Source organism: Tachysurus vachellii, chromosome 7 (assembly GCF_030014155.1).
Source record: "Tachysurus vachellii isolate PV-2020 chromosome 7, HZAU_Pvac_v1, whole genome shotgun sequence".
NCBI classification, from domain to species: Eukaryota; Metazoa; Chordata; class Actinopteri; order Siluriformes; family Bagridae; genus Tachysurus; species Tachysurus vachellii.
Genome location: NC_083466.1, coordinates 15,603,601 through 15,624,014, shown reverse-complemented (window position 1 = coordinate 15,624,014; position 20,414 = coordinate 15,603,601). Strand labels below are relative to the sequence as shown.

At 39.4% G+C, this 20,414-nt stretch overlaps 1 protein-coding gene across 1 annotated transcript in view; it reads right to left on the bottom strand.

Annotated features, from left to right (window-relative positions):
- The window catches only part of stim2b (stromal interaction molecule 2b), a 47,130-nt gene that overhangs the window by 13,072 nt on the left and 13,644 nt on the right, over positions 1–20,414 (bottom strand). Inside the window, exons 2-5 of the mRNA XM_060874647.1 lie at positions 8,210–8,340; positions 3,291–3,402; positions 1,284–1,395; positions 597–712 (exon numbers count right to left, since the gene is read on the bottom strand). Of these exons, the coding sequence (XP_060730630.1) occupies positions 597–712; positions 1,284–1,395; positions 3,291–3,402; positions 8,210–8,340 (471 nt within the window). The remainder of the gene's footprint in view (positions 1–596; positions 713–1,283; positions 1,396–3,290; positions 3,403–8,209; positions 8,341–20,414) is intronic.

The window sequence follows — 20,414 nt, the reverse complement described above, 5'->3', positions numbered from 1 at the left end:
CAATGCATAAAAGGATGTGGATGCAGGTGAAGAGCTTCAGTTAATATTTACAACCAACAGAAGACTGAAGGAGAAATCTTGCGTGTGAAAATCCCGGAAGAGCAGCAGTTTGTGAAATCCTCAAATCTGGTACCAACATCAAGTCATGGTTAAAGTCACAGAGATCAAGCTTTTTCTCCAGTCTGATGTTTGATGTCATCCTTGACTGAAGCTTTTTACCGGATGTACATAATTTTATTTATTGCTCTGCTGCCACAGGATTGGCTGAGTAGATAACTGCATGCGTGTCCAGATGTTTCTAATCCCCAGTGTATATAATAACGTGGATGTTGACTAAATAACAGAAAAAAAAAGAATACAATAGAAGAATAAAAAGGTTGGAAAAAAAGTTTAGGTAAGTTACAGCCGGGCACAAGGAAACTTGCTTGGGTATAAAAAAAAAAAGACAAGTAAACAGACATGCATTTTAAATTTTATCCTTCCAGTCATAGTCTGTGACAAATCAGGATACCGTAACTGCCCAACTTATCACACGGGATTAGTTACTGAGCTGTCTTATGTGCCATTCACATACTCATAACTACACAAGCACTTACGCAACGGTGGTCCAAACAGCACAGCATCCAGCGCCTTCAAATTTAATTTCTGTTTATGTCGTTGATCTAATATCTTTAGTTGTAATGACATAAATGACGGTTCATTAGCCGCTATCCTGCAGATAAAAGAGAGACGTAGTGAGAAGAGAACAAGACAGGGAGAGTGCAGTATGTAAAAAAAAAAATCACTGGGTAAAACTAATACGTCTTGGCCAAAATTAAATCATTGCCTGATTAATTCTCTTATTCGTTGCTAATGAGTTAAAAAGCTTTTTGTACTTTCTATTTAAAGTACAAACTGGCTGAAGGACCATATGTGACCACAGCCTACAGCATAACAGAGAGTGGGGGAAAGATCTGGATCTGTGACATCATCTCATGAGTCAGCAAGTGCTACTGGAGGGACGCAACCCAATCTTAAATCGTGCTTCAACTCCTTTTTATTTTTGTTTCAATCCCTGCTCTCCCTGCACCTGCACACATCTAGCAGAAGGGGGCAGTGCCACACTAATATCTCTAACACTCCTCCTGTATCATCATTTCAGATTCTGATGACTTTTATTGGAATACAAATTATGACTGGGATATTTACAAAATGTTTTCCGTACTTCATACGGAAGCTATGTTTGAGAGACATGTGACTGTGTGTGTGTGAGTGTGTTTGTGTGTGTGTGTGTGTGTGTATACCGAGGTAGCGTATTGCCATTAACTCTGAACTCTCTGAAGTTTGTTTCGTACTGTGGAAGCTCCACCGATTCCTTCAGCCACTGGACTGCGTCGTCTATCGTCCAGTTATGAACTGAAAGAGACAGAGACAAAGAGTTAGTCTGAAATATTTAAATCCGTTCTCAAACGTTTGTGTTCATAGCAAAATATTTTCATACATCATAAACATCCTTCATGCACAGCAATCTGCTTTTATGTAGATACAAAGGTAATAATGGGGCTTCCAAGTAAATATTTAAAGTTCCTAAGATGCATGACTTTGGACCGGGGACGGAAACTGAAGGAAACCCCCAAGGCACAGGGAGAACATGCAAATTACACACACACACACACACACACACACACACACAAAAATGAATATCATGGCTCGCTTACATATACATACATTACCTGCACACTATCACTGGAAATAATTGTATAAATTTTAAACATTTTATTTGGATAGTCCAATTTAAACGCTTAAAAAAATAATCTACAGTCTGTTAAAAACCAGCCTAGGAACTTTTTATAGCTGTAAAAGTTTAGTGTCTCTGCCACTTTATTTGCGTGCTCCAAGTTTATAGCTTTTGTCTTCACTTTATAGACTATAAATTCTTCCTCAGTGCTATAACAGGTACAAACACTACACAATCTGTAGAATCAGCTGATAAACCGAGTGTAAAAAAAAAGCAGACCACATAAATAAACTGTTACTGATTATTTATCTTGTTTCCTCTGACTTCTTTCATGAGGATTGTTAAAGCTACAGTGTGGATATGAATGTTTTGTGGGTTAAATGATTATTACATGATTATTGAGTCAAAGGATAAATCAGACCTGACAGTCCTGTAATAACAGGTCTCACTCAGGGGTTCTGACTGGACTTAGTGAGAGAGCGGTACACATATATCACACCGCGGTTCAGGTACATGTAGGGATGTGGTAGCCTAGTGGTTAAGGTGTTGGATTACTGATCAGAAGGTCATGAGTTCAAATCCCAGGTCCACCAAGCTACCACTGCTGGGCCCCTGAGTCAAGTCAGGTTTATTTATAAAGCAAGTAAGGCCCTTTAACCCTCAATTGCTCAGTTGTATAAATTGAAATAAATCGTAAGTCACTCTGTCTGCTAAATGCCGCAAATGAAACGTACATCATACAGTATCATGAATGGTGACAGAGCAATGAGCTGGTAAAAAAAAAAGGAGGAAATGCAAATGACGATGTAAGCGAATCGTTGCTGTGGTTGTTTTAAAGTTTTTAGTATAACCCATGTGAGGAATCTGTAGAATACAGGAGGTGTTGCTGATTTGGTGACATGTTTTATTTCAATCTCAGTTCTACAGCATGAGAGAGACAAACTAATGTGAGCCGTCTACACGCCGACGTGCATGTCATTGTTTTGCAATATTGAGCAATCGCAAATACTTGAGCCATCTTTTAAAATCTTACCTGCTGCAGCTTTTATGTGGTCCTGTGTTAAACAGCGTGATGTGATGTATTTTGTACGACTTGTATGAGCATGTCTTCGTACTCTGGCATCATGTGATACTAATGGTACAATTAATTCTTTATCATTGTCTTTATACCGTCATACCATTGTCGTCGTCCCCCCCCCCCACACACACACACACACACACATACACACACACAACAATTCCTTATTTCTTCTCTAACTTAGACACAATGGAATGACCCAGTATCTGTCAGATTGCATAACACACACAGGCTACAATTCAGGAAAATGTCAGTTTGTCTGATTCACAGTTGTGTAGGATGGATGCAATGTTTTCAGTTGCTTATGATGGACCGAGGCTGTGTTCAGACCCTGTTAGTGCATGTGTCGTATTAATTATATAAATATTAGAGGTCTAGTGACCGACTATTAAGCATCTTTTATACCATCATAGTTTTATATGTGCTTCATCTATTTTAAATAAGAATTCATTTTGGTATAGACTGTATCGATCTCTACTTTTTTTTGAGTCTCACCTTCAGACGTCTTCCATCCTTTCCACAGCTCCTCCACAGTGATGTGCTGGTCCTCTCTGTGCAGGTTGCTGTGTTTGTTTGTTTGCTGCTGCTTCATGTCCTCAATGATGAACTGAAAAGGGAAATAAAAAAGCACAAGACAAACTTCAAATCACACAAACATTCACACGATTGCTTGCTGAATAAAATTAAACACGTACACATTTCAGTGCTAACGACTTTAAAATATGCACAACATTAGACACGGTGTAAAGTCCACAAAACAAAGCTCAGGAAGCTCTCAGTGCAGGAGGGAGACAGTAGGCTTGACACTGTGTAATAACTTTATTAGAAAGCTGATTGGTTAATTAACCAGTCAGCTAATGCTTTCTTATAGCTGGATTTTCCACTTAGTGAAATCTCTAAGCCTTCTGGAAGACTGTGATATACCATCGAGTGACAGCACTAGCAAGAGCCTAATCATTAGCTGGTGTCAGTTTACACAATCACACCTATTATGTCATGAACCCTATACAGATCGGACTAGTCTGTCCATTTTTATAGGCTGTCCATGGACTCATCAGGAAAAATATTTCAGCAACAATAACCAGGTTATTGGAAGAGCTTCTTGGGGGGGGGGGAGCATTCTTCTGTCGTCACCAGCTGAAAATGAAACTAGGTTCTGGGCAACGATCAAAAGGAAAAAACAACTAAACACAGACGACTTCAAACGGAAACGTTTCCGACGGCTTTAGGGAAGTTACTATCGTTCTAGTGTAGGTATAATTCACCGTGCGTAAATGACCTTCAGATTATAGTATTAGGTATTAGACATATGTCACGTCACTTTTTTCACTTTCACTTTCGACGATGGTCCATCACTATCTTTTACTTTACAGTATAATAACTAGAGCTAGAGAATGGTTTGTATTTGCTTTTTCTTTGGTATGATGACAACATGCTCAGTCTGAAGTGCAGCTTGGATGGATTGTGTGATTGCTTGTCCTGTGCGAATCAGACACAATCATTACATACATTGTCTGGCAACAATTTTAACAGAAATCTTATCCCACCCAAACAGTACTTTATCCATTCATCACGTCTGTGTGCTCAGAGCTTTTTGATCCAGAAAGCAGGTTAAAAAAATAAACTAAGTACCACATTAGCATGCATCTATTAAAAGTGTTGTATAGCGTACTGTAGTGTTGTTAGAGTAAGAGAAAACAATCAGATTTGCAGGTGCACCAAAAAAAGGATTTTATCCAGACCATGTTACATCAGATCCAGACCTCTTCAACACAAGCATCACTTCAGCCCAAGCTCAATATAAAACCATAACATAATGAGGTCTGATACGTCAGCAACCTGCAGTCATTAAAGATTGACAGTTAGTTTATTGTGAAGGGATGTAAAATGGCCTCATAAACTATAGCTCATTTATTTATTTTAGCTTCAATCCCATGCCTTCTGTACACAAGTACTTACATGCACAAGTGCAAAACCAGACTTTCCAGGATATCAGTACTGATCATAAGCTTTCATAAACACACATGTACACGCCACACACAAAGAGGTGTTGGTCCTGTGTAGAGTCTGGAGTTTATGGAATGTGTTGTTTTTGTCAAAGTAATGGACATATACTAGGAACCGCTCCACCATATATGTGTGTGTGTGTGTGTGTGTGTGTGTGTGTGTGTGTGTGTGTGTGTGTGTGTGTGGTTCGCACACACAACAGTCAGTTTCACTGCCAGGTAATCTGTCTGTATCAGCTGAGCACTCTCTCTCACTCTTTCTCTCTTTCTTTCTCTCGCTCACATACACTCACACACACTATCTCTCTCACACACATACTCTCACTCTCAATCTTTCTCTCGCTCTCACGCTACCTCTTTCTCACTCTGTCTCTCTCTCTTTCTCTGTCTGAGGAAATTTCATTTTCTCTTTTGCTCTCTATTTGTCATGTTCAGTTCCATGTTCAGTTCAAGTAAAAATGTACAGCCAAAATTTCAGACATTAATGGATTGAAGACAAAGGTTTGTGTCGGTAAAGCCAATGACACTATCTGCATGTGTCATATATATCTTAAGTGCTCCAAATACTTATATCTTTATTATTTTTAATAATGTGTGTGTGTGTGTGTGTGTGTGTGTGTGTGTGTGTGTGTGTGTGTGTGTGTGTGTGTGTGTGTGTGTGAACAATAGCCAACTAATAATAATTTATCAGATGTTCCTTAGTCTTTAAGTTTGTATCCTTTCAGAAAGTTTAGAAATATCACTGTCAATAAGTTTAACATAAAAAAATAAAGTCATAAAAAAAGGCAGAAAATTACATTTTATTTTCTTAAAAGATTGTCTTTTAATAACACTGGAGAATGAACATTTAAGAACAGAAAAACATGCAGTATTGATAGAATCTCATCACATGAATACTGTGTACAGCACATGCTCTGTTTGGTCCATGTCTAAAATCCTTCTTCTGTGTCCAGTGCCTGAACTTTTCAGGCTAGTTTCAGTGTTTTTGGTGAGATTCTTTTAGATGTAGTTGAAGCAGGAATTTTGCTGAATTTTGGCAACCTTGTCTGAATGCTTTGCGTTTAAGCTTTGCATGAAAGTAAAAACCTTGATGGTGTGGTGTCCCCTGTCCCAAACACACACCTAGTCTCAACATGAAGCTTACTGGTATGCTTGAAAAAATCCCTCCTATTCATCTGTGTACTTGTATTGAAAACATTATCAATGATTAATAATAATAATAATAATAATAATAATAATAATAATAATAATAATGGATTTCAGTTATATTACTAGACGGTGTCTACATGGCAGCTTTTCAAAACAAAAGTTTTACCTAATTATTTCCCAAGTAGCCTGTATTAATAACACCTTCTGTTAAGTTATATTCTCTGCTGCTTTCAGTTAAACAGAAGAACATCTAGATTTTATTTTTCTACCCAGACAGCTGAGCCCTACTAATGTTGTATTTTTGTACACTGGCTATTGTTAGTGTTTAAATGTTGATTCTCCACTAAAGGGAGAGTGCTTTTAAAAGTATTTAGGTTTCCTTGGAACGCTGACGCACACATACACATGCACACTCTGGAATTTGCTGTGGTATGAAAGAGGACACCGTGTCCCACTGGCTACAGAAGAGGGAAATGCTTCAATCTCCCACAAGGCCACCTCTTAAAGTCGATTCCGGTGGAGACGACTGCTACAAGAACCTTCTATATATATGAAACACACACACACACACACGCATACACACACTTATATATACACACACTCATACACACTCATATACACACATATACACACACACTCATATACACACAGACACACAAACACACACTCATATACACACATATACAGTATATACTCATACACACACTCATACACACACACACACACAATCATATACACATATATATACACACACACAATCATATACACACACCCATATACACATGCACACACTCATTCACACGCACACACACACACACACTCATATACATACACAAACACACACACTCACCACTTCACAGGCTTCAATCTTAGTATTTCTGAAGCATATCAACAAAGGAATTCACTTACTCTCTCTGTCTCACATGCACAGACACACAGACAGACACAGAGACATGCACACACACGCATGTTCACACGCGCACACACACAGACAGACGCACACACCCTATATTAAACGATGTTGGGCAGGGCAGCAGGAACAACTTGCTAGAGAGAAAAATCCTTTAACATTAACACAGCTATTTTGTTGAGTGTCATATTTAGTGGCCTGATGACATCCTACAGAACCCAATAACACCAGTTTCTGAAGAAGCCCACACCTGTTGATCCAGACTACAGTATATGAGCTTTGTATTATTAAGTGTTAAACCTGACTCCAGTGTTAGACATCCAGTTGGATCCAGAACTAAACAAACTGTGTGTGTGTGTGTGTGTGTGTGTGTGTGTGTGTGTGTGTGAAACATTCATTCATTCATCTTCTACCGCTTATCCGAACTACCTCGGGTCACGGGGAGCCCGATCTCAGGCTTCATCGGGCATCAAGGCAGGATACACCCTGGACGGAGTGTGTGTGTAACATTCCTGAGTAATTACATACCAACTGATTAATGTGAACATTTCATTGTTTTTCTTTCCTGGATGTTCCTGCCATTATTTATGTACTTCTAGAGAGGAACTTTAAGCAATGACATGAAGGCTGAGCTAAGCTGAAGAGTAGAGCTTGAAGGATGGGACTTTTCCCCTTTAACCCTAAAGTGCATAACTTTGGTTAACCTGTGACCTCATTTTCTTCATCTACACTGATAAATACAATGTTTACATGACTAGCACTGTATTGATTAGTCATGTATCTAATTATGTCTTTAGTATTACTGTTGTTGTTGCTATTAGTGTTCTAATTATTATGTTGTTAACGCTTATGAGAATTCTTTTAACATAAACAATTGAATGTACAAGTTTTTTTGATATTTTTAGATATTTGGATGGTGTATTTTTAATATTAGGATGGTGTATGAATTGTAAAATCCTCTCCTGTAGACTTCATACCTACAGAAACGACATCTAGATTAGTCAGTGATCGTGGTGGGATACAGTGAAAGGTTTTAAAGAGAAACTAACACACCGCGCTTGTGCGTTTAATACGCCATGAAATCACTAAACAGTTTTCATTTCGACTTGGAAACCTGACAGGTGAAGTGCGACAGACGATGTCAATCGTCGAGATCAAAAAAATACTCAGATAATATTAATAATAATAAATAATAAATGCTGGCGAATCTATTAGCAATCCTGCTATTGCTACAGTACAAAAGATATGCGTGGTCAAGAGTCAACTAAAAAACCAGGCCAGATGATTAAGCGAGTGAAAGAACTGAACTGATGAGGGTTAGGAGAACATGCATAACAGGGCTGTCTGACCTCCACGCTCTCGTTCACTTCGATGCCACCGTCGTTGTCGTCGTCCAGTTGCTTGTGGATATGCCGCAATGCCTCGAGGCTGAAGCGATCATCTTCGTTCATGCAGGGTGGGATCACAATCAGGCACGGATCTGCAAAAAACAACAGGCAGGAAGTGTCACAACAACCGAAAACGAGGTTTAATGGCTTTGTTCCGCTGCCTATTTAAAATAAATCTAACGTGACAATCTATTGTTAGAATAAGAGGATAGACAAATGTGAAATACAGAATGGAGAAAGCTAATAAAAAGAAAATGTATAAAAAAAAAAATATTGCTGCATTTGTTTTGAGAAACTAATAAAGCAGAGAAGAAATCCTCTTATTACGTCCACACTGTTCGAATAGTTTCTCTACAGCAGTAAAACTGTAGAATAAATTCTATAAACCCCTTAATTATGCACATAATCTGTTCTGAAGCTCCTTATGTATTTGTGTACGACAATAATCGGACTATTTATTTGTTTATCCCTGAACTTTCCACTGACTGAATACATTAGGTCCAAGTTGACATTTACAGCTCATAGTGTAACAGAGCTGCATGGTTATCACAGCATACATTTTTCAAAGAATGCTGAATGTACTGTGTGTGTGTGTGTGTGTGTGTGTGTTTGATGCAGGATCTGTTTGCAGCAATGAGCTTTCCCGGGTCTTGACACACTTCTTGTGTTACAAGCTGTTGATATGGCGAGTGGTGCTGCGATGTGATTGGATAAGAAGGGAGATTGTGCAGAAGATTAACAACCTAATACGTGCAAGGAAAGCAAAATGAATACTAGAGGGCCAAAGAATATGCGGAAATATATCTTTATTTCTTCTTCTTTTTTTTTAAATGCTCAATGTCTATGGCATGTCCAGCGTGTGGAGTAGTTGTATCAAAAGGAGAAGGTCTGTGAAGAGAGCAGGTGAATTTTTTTTTCTCTCCTTTGTTTTGCATGATGCCTTGCATGTGTTTCCCTCTGCTTACATAATAATACCATTTACATAGCAGAAGTCCCTCACCACACTCATTTGCATGGGACACTATTTACATAACAATCACCCACCTGGGCTGAGCTATGTTTTGCACACAATGTAATGCTGTGAAATTTAAAGTCAGAATATGAGAATACGCAACTATAAAATTTGGCTAAAAGTGTTGATGGTACACAGCCATTTGTAATTGTACACTGTCGACTATAGAAATCAGAGAAAGATATGTTTTATATGTGATCGTCGATGTTGGTGCCAGGCAGGTTCCCTTTCCACAAACTGCTGATTCGGGAGTTTTTACAAAAAAAAAATAAAAAAAACACATCCAATAGGTGGCAGAAAGAAGTCAAAGGAGAATAGTCAGACTAGTATGAGCTAAAAGGAAGGTAAGGAACTCGATTGTTGTTACGGCCATAGTGAGCTGAAAAGCAGTGCAGAATACGCAACACCTTAAAACAAGCAGAAAACAACACAACACAGGGGTCTTCTCCTGTCAGCTTAGAAAAGGAAGCTGAGGCTACAGAGGTCACAGTGGTAAAACTAAACAGACAGATAGTCAGTCAGATGGACTGATAGATGGATAGACAAAGAGAGAGAGATAGTCAGATAGACAGACAGACAGACAGAGAGAGATGGTCGGTCAGACAGATAGACAGACAGACAGAGAGAGATGGTCGGTCAGACAGATAGACAGACAGACAGACAGACAGACAGAGAGAGATAGTCAGATAGACAGACAGACAGACAGACAGACAGACAGACAGAGAGAGATGGTCGGTCAGACAGATAGACAGACAGTCATATATAAAGACAGATTCTAAAGGGAATTCAAGTCTGGTCTGATGACTCAGTTTCTGCTAGGGGTAGAGACAGTCTCTGCCTCATTTAACAGTTCATGGTGGTGGTGGTGGTGGTGGAGTCATGGTGTATGGAGTGTTTTCTAGGCACACACTGGGACCCTTAATTACCAATCAAGCATTTTAGGACAAGGAGTTCAATGCAGTTAAGCGATTTCCTAAGATCTGAATGTATATGAGCACCTTTGGGATGTGGTAGAACAGGAGATGTGGAGCATGACAAATCAGCAGTGATTATGTGATGTAGCTATGAAGCAGAATATCAAAGTAATGTTTCTAACACCTTGTGGCAGACACCCTTATCTAGAGCAACTTACGTTTATTCCATTTACACAATTGAGATTTAAGGGCCTTGTTCAGGGGCCCAGCAGTGGCAGCCTGGTGGTCCTTGTATTTGAACTCGCAACCATCTGAGAAACAAACGGGGTCTTTTACAGTATTTGTTTTTTTGTTTTTTTTGGTTTTTTTATGAAAAGAGCACCATCCCCCGAAGGAGATATCCTTAATATCCAAATATCCTTAACTGATACATACGTCAGGCATTATACGTTCTAAACTCTTTATGTATGCCCATTAAGTGACTGAATGTATAAACAGTCTTAACATGCATTAATCAGAAGTTGTTATACAATGTTTATGTACGCTGTAAAAGATTAACAAGTGTGGTACTTAATATTATTACAGTCTTAATGAACAGCCTTAACAGATCCTCACACTGACAGATGCTTTCCATTAACTGAATGCTGACAATCTATTTTCAGTCGTGCAAAGAGGTTTATGCTTCGTCCAGTGTGTGCATGCGTGCCTCTGTGTGTGTGTGTGTGTGTGTGTGTGTGTGTGTGTGTGTATCAGAGTAAGTACACAGCGGAGACCCACGCAACAGGAAATGACACGCATTGGAAGAGATGTTAAGCAACACCATGTACCAAAAACAGAGAGAGGGGAAAAGAACAGTGCTAAAAATAGAAGAGTGTACTATGAATAGAAATGGAAATATATGACAATATCTGGCTGTCAGGATGCGGTTTGTACAAATGCTGAGCAAGCAGACAAACAGAGTGGCTGTTTGCACGGCCAGGAAGGATAGCATTTAGCATAATTAAGTGTGTAAACATCTATGGAGTAATTTCTTTACTCTTACGGTTCTGAGAAAAACACACCTAACATTTCTTGTAGTGTTTTTTTAGACAGAACGCGTGTGCTGATGTGGCTCTACAGACCCAGCTAACTTCTTGACATTTACATTAGCTGATACTTTCAACCAAAGTCACTTTTGGAAGCTCACACCCAGTCAAAAGTTTAGACACCTCTGCTCATAAAAGGGTTTTTGTAGATTTAGAATAACAATGAAACCTTTTGACGCTATAAAAAGGTATGCATAGAATCAAGCAGTGATCAAGAAACATTTTAGAACCACCATAAAAAAATGTTTTAAATAAATAAAAGATACCCAAATTGGTTAAACACTAAATTGGATTCTTCTTTAAAATTTAACAATTTTTTTTTTTTAGAAATAAAATGTATACAAGTGCACTAATGAATCTAGTCTAATTTTATCTACGATGTCTGATCCAAAATGCTGACTGATGAAAAAAACTATGTAGGAGTATAAGCATGTAAGGATGCTATGAGTTCAGGACTGTTTGTGGGTTTAACCAATGGTGGGAATTGGGTTAAGATATTTAAGAGGTTTAAGATGTCAGTTTATTGACCATAAGATTGTGACTTCAAGGCCCTTAACTGCATGGACATATAAACCATAAACCTAAATGAGCTGCTATTATCCACCTTGTCCTTGAGTAACCCTAGTTGTGCATTACAAACATTCAGACGACGTCAGAAATCAAGCTGAGAAGAAAGAAGATGAGTTACTTTATTAATGGGCTGAAGCTGATACTCTGGATGATAATTACTGCCTGGTAACAGACATGTACCTTCTAATTATTCTGCCAAGAAAGACCAAAGTTTGTCTTCAGAAAAACCTGCTTTGTGTCTGAGAAGCATGGTGTGGGAATATATCTCAGATAGTTTAGTGTACAGAGAGAGAGAGAGAGAGAGAGAGTGTGTGTGTGTGTGTGTGTGTGTGTGTGTGTGTGTATGTGTGTGTGTGTGAGTGAGAGAGAGAGAAAGACAGAGAGAGAGAGAGTGTGTGTGAGTGTGAGAGAGAGAGAGAGAGAGAGAGAGTGAGTGTGTGTGTGTGTGTGTGAGTGAGAGAGAGAGAGAAAGAGAGAGAGAGAGAGAGAGAGAGAGAGTGTGTGTGTGTGTGAGTGAGAGAGGGAGAGAAAGAGAGAGAGAGAGAGAGAGACACAGAGAGAGAGAGAGAGAGACACAGAAAGAAAGACAGAGAGAGTGAGAGACACACACACAAAGAGAGAGAGAGAGAGAGAGAGCGAGCATGTGATAAAAAGACAGATGTACCCAGAATTTAAACGTCCAAAAGAAAATTTGGACTAAGTAAATTAGTTTCGGATGACTTTAAATGCCCCTTAAACCCTTAAAGGAATGTTCCAGCACCATTTAGTGTAGCATCTGTACGACTACCATTGACAACTACATTAGTTTTTCTCCCTGCTTTCAAATAGAAGAGTGTTTACGAGCAGTTGTTGCATTCTGAATATAAACACACAACGTGAACCTCTAACCATAAAGGTTTTGGATGAGACGGTTATCTACACTGGAGGAATAGAGTATGACGTGACACTGTTCATGCTATTACTTTTACTCTGATCCAAAATGATTACGTTGCCAACTGAACTATACATTGTTCCTTTAAAAACGAATCCCATCTCTGAATAAAGAGTGCCATAAAGAGTTAAAGTTAACTCCTATATAAAAACAAAATGTGTTAAGAAATGATGAGCTATAAGGTTGTTTTTGGAATTCTGATATTTTGTCCTAACAGACGGTTGGCACTAGTGTTGTGGTAAATGTAGAGAGTGGAAGGAAGCAGGGAAGTGGGAGCTCAGTGACTAAGACGTTGGCCTGCTGATAGAAAGGGTGTGAGTTCAGGATCCCAGGATCACCAGGCTGCCACTGCAGAGCCATTGAGCAAGGCTCAGAACCCTCGACTGCTCAGCTGTATAAACGAGTCCAACGTAAGTCGCTTCGGATAAAGACGTCTGCCAAACGCTGTTGATGTAAACGTGTTTAACTGGAAAAAAGAAAGGATGACGGAGAGGAAGAAAATGAGGTCGACTAGTATCCTGGAGTAATCATTTAAGGGTTCATTTAGAAACACCTCTGAGTGAGAAATGTTAGACTCAGAAACACTAGAGTTCTGTTACGAGCGAGATGAACACACACGTGTGGGTCTCAAACACAAAAAGGTGCTTTGTTCTGCTCAAAACCAATCAGCTAATGCTAACCTACTAACACCTCTGACTTGTACTGCATGGACAGCATCAGCGTACACACATGAACTTCGGTACAGGGTCAAGTGTCAAGTGTTTAAAAACAAGACACCGGACTCTCTCGGCTCAGCATGTTATAAGGTCAGAGGGAAATTGTTATTTACCAAACGCTCACTGTAAGGATTACTGAGTGTTCTTGCCGGTTATTTGAGACGGTTTATGGTTGTACGACATTCCCGAGGCGGTCGATTTTCTCGGTCATCGTTCAGTAACGATTAATGCAAAGCCCACACCAACACTCAGTCAGTGACTTCCACTGCAAACATGTCAGAGAGGCATGGTGCATATGTAGCGTGCCAGCCTTACAGTGCTAACAGAGCTCAGGTTTCATCTTCTTCTCTCCCTCATCAAGTTCAGCCGCAGGCCTCCAGAGATGCTTCACCATCAGCTCATTTAATCTATATTAAGCGCAATGTAAAGACTGCCTAGGCATTTACTGTTTAATTCAGAGTCTGGCAAAAAGCAAGCTTGTAAGATGACACACTCAGACACCGTGCTGTTATATAAATTGGATTTACCGCCGAGACGTTATAACAGGCCGCTGAATCAATGTGTGAAAGCTAAATGAAAAACAATTACACTTTACAAATATGGTTCAGCTTTCAGATGGCAAGTTTCATACGGCAAAGCTCGAAAAAAAAATAAAATACTCCTTGCATAATACCTGTCCTGGTCACCTTTTATTTCCTCTCTCTCCAAAAAAGGTGCACTGCTGGACAACATCAGCAGGACGTCTCACTCTAATCCTCTGCCTGGGATACGGCGTAAACTAAGGTGAGAAATGACCAAAACCGACTTTAAATCCTGACCGATTTCATAAGCCATAAACCCAGACTTCCAGAAAAGGAGAAGCAGCTAGACCGTGTAGAGCAGGAATGTGCGGATCAGAGACGAACATGAGCTTACCGCAGACGAACGCCAAAAAGAGCAGAAAAAGAGAAGAAATAGAGAGTGAAAGAAAAACTGTGGCTTAATTAATGGTAAATGTGCCTCGATACCAAAATGTGAGCACTCTAAATATATTCTGTTACACAAGGAGTCAGTGGATACGAACAGTTTAAACACACACACACACACACACACACATACTTTGCAATGCTGTAACCTTTAGAGAAAAGAATCCTAGGAAAAAAATGTTTACTTAATTAATTAGTGGGGGCAAAAATCAAGTAATCTGAACTTGCACCACTGACTCATGTTTCCTCACTAGACATTTATTTTCCTAATGCACTGGTGGCATTCAGCACTACTGGAAATACATTTAAACTAATCAGGTGATAGACCATGACAGTGCAACACTTGTCTCTGTTCATATAGGGTCGGGTCAGCAATCAACAGAATCTGGATCGATCATTTCCGCACGTGTGTGAAGGTGTAACAGCTTCTCAACTTCAACCAGGTTTCTGTTTCCGAGTTATTTACTTCTTGCTGTCTGTAGTGAAGTAGTGAAGACGGTGCATAATTATGTACATATTAGCTTTTAATATGTTTTCAGTTTGGCGAAGAATGCTGTGCTTTATGCACATGAAGCAAGGAAACACGTTTACGTACATCCAGATTTAAATAAGCAATTAACAGAGTGCCAAAGTGTGTCAGTGAGGCTGGAGGAGACAAAAGAAGAACCTCCACTGGACAGAAATCTTATCTATTCAGTTATTTCACTCTTAACACCTTTCCTTCAGTGAAATGCTGAAATTACAAATAGGAACTAGAGCCAATGGTCAAGTGAGATGCTAAAAATAATGTCATAATGTACGCAACAATGTGTGTGAGCCATTCCGAGTGTGTATTTGGCACAGCCAGTATGTTTTTAATGCAGTCAATGAAACGTTCTTTGTTTATTATGAACAGAAAATCAACCAATCTGCGAGAGTCGGATGAAGAAATCAGGTGTGGAGTGTTTTCTGTTCGTGTCATGTTCATTGTCATTAGGTTCACGCTCGAACAAATACACTACTAGTCAACTGTGTGGACGAATCAGCTCATAATAGACATTTCGTCACTTTTTTTTGATTTTCTACAGTTTCCAACTAATTCTTCACTAAAACTTTACTAAAACTTCACAGTAATACTGATTAACAAACTAAACTGTTTTAAGCTACATGTATATAGACAAAGTTTGATCCAGATCTAAATTTGGACAGGGGAATGAAATTCACTGTGTACATATCCTCTGTTCATACCATTCTGTGTAAACTCTAGAGACTTCCCATGGGGGGGTCTCTCTCTCTCTCTCTCTCTCTCTCTCTCTCTCTCTCTCTCTGTGTTCAAGTCACCGAGATGTTCTTCATTCTGATGTTTGATGTGAACATTAACTGAAGCTCTTGGGCTACATCTGCATCATTTCCTCCCTTATGTTGCTGCCACATAAGCAGCCGAGTTGATGTCTGCACGGGTGTTCCTATTAAAGTGGCCAGCGAGTGTAAATACGTAATCGACCTGCTGTTTGTACTTTGGACTGGTAGTGAACGTAAGTAGGGTTTCCAAACGAATCCTCTCTGCCGTCAGCACGCTCGTGAGCTCTGGCTTGCGGCAAAGGAAACAAACCATTTGGGAGATCTGTTTCATCTTCCCATAACGTATGATGAGAGGAAAAAAAAGTCCCTTTAAAAACATGACTACTAATTACCTACCATAATTATTAATCACGTTTCACCGCATTTTAATTAATACTGTTATTGCAATGAATATTAGCTAAGATTACAAACAAGTACAGATTAACTGGAATAACTAAAACACACGGAGCTAAGCTTCAGAACCATATAAACATTTACTGTAATAATTCCAGAGATGTTATTGTCCAGGCCTTGTGTTTCCTCAAGTGGCTCTAGCATGACAGGAAATAGGATGTCTCTCGGCTTGGTCTAAGTAAACAAGGCCGTTCTGGTTGTGACACAAATCAACATGGAAGCTTGTCAGGATGTCTGCGGGCGAAAAAAAAAAGGCTGTGTCTCTGTGTTAGGAACCGTATGCATATCTTCCCAAAGATTCTGTAGAAATCATCTAATTCCTATATTATTCCATTTCGTTCCCATGGATGGAGTGGCACTTTACTGTGTAAGGTTGTTATCGTTTGTCCCGTGAACTGCTGTCAGTAATAGTAACAGCAGTCAACTCTGTTTATAACACTCGTCCAAACGGGTTCGATTGGCTTCGTTGAAAAATTGCGAATATATTATTTCATTCTAAACGACCACAAAAACACTGTAGGAGGGGCATTTGGAGAGGAAATGGTCCTGTGTCTAATAGACAGGCCTGCGTTATTACTCCCATATATCTTAGAAACCTTCAGCTCCAAACCTTTCCTTACCATGCGTAAATGTTTATGTAGTTATTAACCTCAAATTATGACGTGTGATACTGCTATTAGTATAGGTTGTCATTATAAAAGCTTGGTGTCTTTCTACAAGCTGTGAGGAAGCCTGCTGGATTCAATTCTTGGAAAAAAGTGAGGGAGGTTATGACACTTTTATTAATAAACAAAAAATTAACCTGGCAAAAAAAAAAAAAAACAAACAAACAAAAAAAAAAACTGTTTAAATTTCAAGCACTGGTTTATAGAGAGATGATGGGATGGTTGCAGCTCTGTTACTGTGTGTGTCGAGGGTTCACGAGGGTCCAAGAAAAAGGACAGTGCAGAAGAACTGCTGACAGCTGAAGCATTACATGCTTGCCTCACCCTGCCAGGTCCCCTGAACCAGCCCTCATTAACACTAGCCGCATAGCCAGCCATTTAGACCCGTGAGAACAGTACTCTAAATACTGACACACTCCTGAGACTCATAGAGTGCACCTTCAGACGACGTCTACTGCGGTCTCAAATACGTGTCTTCACACTTCTGCCGAAACCGAGCTTCCTGTGTACAAGCTCTGGCTTCGTTGTAGTCAGGAAGCGCTTCCTGTGTGGTGTGCCACACGGCAATATGTCATTTATTTTTTATTACTAGACGTATACATTAGTATCCTCACTGGAGGAAGTATATTATTATTATTATTATTATTATTATTATTCCACTGAGCTGAGATCAGCGTATGATCACATGAGAATTGCTGTCTACATGAACTAAAACAATCTCTCTGTGTACATGCATGTGGTCTCGGTGTCCTTGTCTTTACCGAAGTTAAGCTACTGGCCAATCTATAATGAATTTGACAGCATCAGACAAGGGAGCACATGCAGGTCATCTTTTCATAGGTGCACATGAGTGGAACAAAGGCTAGTGTTAAATCCTTTTAGAGCACAACTGTCTCTCTACGGCCTAGCAATGATTTATTGTGTAGGTTGGAGACGCACACTTCGCCTAGAAGCCTAGTTACTATTACAAATGACATGAGTGTAAGTGTCTCACTTACTGAAAGCAAAGCCGTGTTCCAGAATTAGATTTGAAGGACGTACGGACTTCCTAAAATAAGGCGCAAGTGAAAATACTGGATTTTCAACCTGGTATTGTTTTTTTATTTTTTTTATTTTAAAAAGCTCTTAACCGTCTGACACTAAGTAAAGTGCACACCATCACCACGAATGTGTAAAGCTTTTGTTTCTACAAACAGGAGGAGATAATGACATTTTATAGTTGCATGAAGTTATTTATTGAATATTCCGACCACAGCGTTAAAGGCAAATGTGAGTTATAAACTAAGGCTTTATATCAGCTGTTGGGAGATATTTCCCAATATCTAATTTATTAAAGCAGCAGTAGTGAGCAGGTTTTTTTTTTTTTAAGAACCAGTGATATGGCAAGTAACAGCTTTTTACGACACGAGAGAATCCCTCGAACTGATCCTCAGTGCAGTGCGGCAGTCAGAACGCTCATGCTAATGCTAATACACGTGCCTTCAGAAGCCGGGCTATAAGAAGTATCATTTAATAAATCTTTTAAAACACCAGCAAGAAAATTCAACAAGAATTATAATGTTCTAGCCAGTACAATCTAAAGTGAAAGGAGTTATTTTATATCTAGCTAACCTGCTAATGTCACTGCGGTGGTATAAACAGATATTTAACTGGTTTTTATTTATTTATTTATTACCTCTTTTTCTGATTATATTCTCTTTCTCTGATTATTTTTTGTTTTTACATTATATCATATATTTTTTCCCCGATAACGTTCATACTGTCTTTTATATACACTTTCTTTTTCTATTTTTATTTCACTAATATTGGCTATTTTTAGGACAGACCTACAAAGCATTTCACTACATGTTGTACTGTGTTTGATTGTGTATGTGACGGATAAAATTGGAATTTGATTTTGATTTGATTTAAGTTCTCATATCAAAAATGTCAGAAACGGTCTGACGCACTGTACAGGTGCCACTCGGTCGTTTTATTATCAATCACCTAACTTGTACATCTATGTAGCTATGTTCAGGTTCTCTTCAGGTTCTGACTGGGTTACTGCCCTGACACTGAACGTGAACTTGGTTATGCAAACTTGCTATCGAGGAAAAAAGTACTTTCGCATTTTCCATTCAGTGTTGTGGTGCTCCTGTCTGTAACACTTTCCCCAACCAAAGGAGACTCGTGAGGAAAAGCAAAAATAAACAAACAAACAAACAAACAAACAAATAAATAAATAAATCACATAGGTACGGCAGGCACATGGTGTGGAGGGAAAAGCTTTCTGATTCATTTACTGTGCAGGATAAGAATCCAACATCAGCATCAACTCTGTTTTGCAGTGTTTAACCTGATTTCTCTCTTTCTCTCTCCCTCTGTATGCATGACCCTTAAGAGCAGCATTCAGTGCCTTGCAATGTGAGAAGCAGTGGGCAAGGAGAAATCCAAACCAGTAAGCGCTCTCTCCCTCTCTCTGTCTGGGACTTTCCCCTCATTGAGAAATAAAATGGTATTCCTTACATCCAAACCACCCCACCATCTCTCCCTCTCTGTCTCTCTCTCTGTGTATCTGTCTCTCTCCTTCTCTCTCTCTCCCTCTCCGATCAAGTAACGTGTCTTTTTGAAGTCTGAACATTTCACAGTGCTCCGGCACTTGGTTTTACTATAAAGATGCCGCACGTGTGCCTTGTATGCTCGCCACATTAAGTAAATAAATAGGGTTAGACAAATGAAAAGCTAGAAAACTCCCATGGCATGTTGTATGTGTTTGTCCTGTTGAAGGGCATGTAAGCGTTGGTCCACAGCTGCAGAAATACACAGTGTGCATTCCCCTTAAGCAGGTCTTAACACTTTAAATGCCCTTCCTGTTTTAGCTCTGTCCTAGTCACTAGCGGAAGTCAGTGCTGTGCCACAAACTCACACTACGCTACATCCTCTAGTCTAACCACAGAATTGAGCAACAAACACACATGGCTTATAATACAACGTAACCACAAGCTACGCTCGGCCTGACTGGACTTTTATAGACGACTGATCTGTTCTGATCAATTTTGCTTTTCATTTGATGAAGCTGTAATCAATCCCATAATAAATACGAGTGTCTGAATGCAAATTCAGCAATATATAATGACAGGATCAACACCCCACATGCATCAGAGCACAAATAAGTCGTTCTGTTCCGGTAATAGGTCAAACACATGGCAGGAAGTCAGCCTAGGTTTACATGCTGTGTGATTTTCACTGTGACTCCAGTAACCATTTGGAGGACATGAGGCGATTCCAGGACACGGGGATTACGCACTGGTTCCATTTCAGAGATGCTTTCATCGAGGAAGGTGATGGGGTCTGACATACAAGTGAGAATCGATATTAGGTGTTCATGCGGATGCAGAAGTTGGCTACAAGCAGACAAGCCACACTGACTTATAAATATAATCACTGCTGTATTTAGCTCTCAGATGCCGGGCTGGGGGGGGGGGGGATGCTATATGGCCAGAATGAACCTTCTGTTCTCCAAAAAAATAATTAACAGAAAGTCATCATTTAAATAACTACACTATGATTTTTCGGGTTGGATTAAACCTGTTAC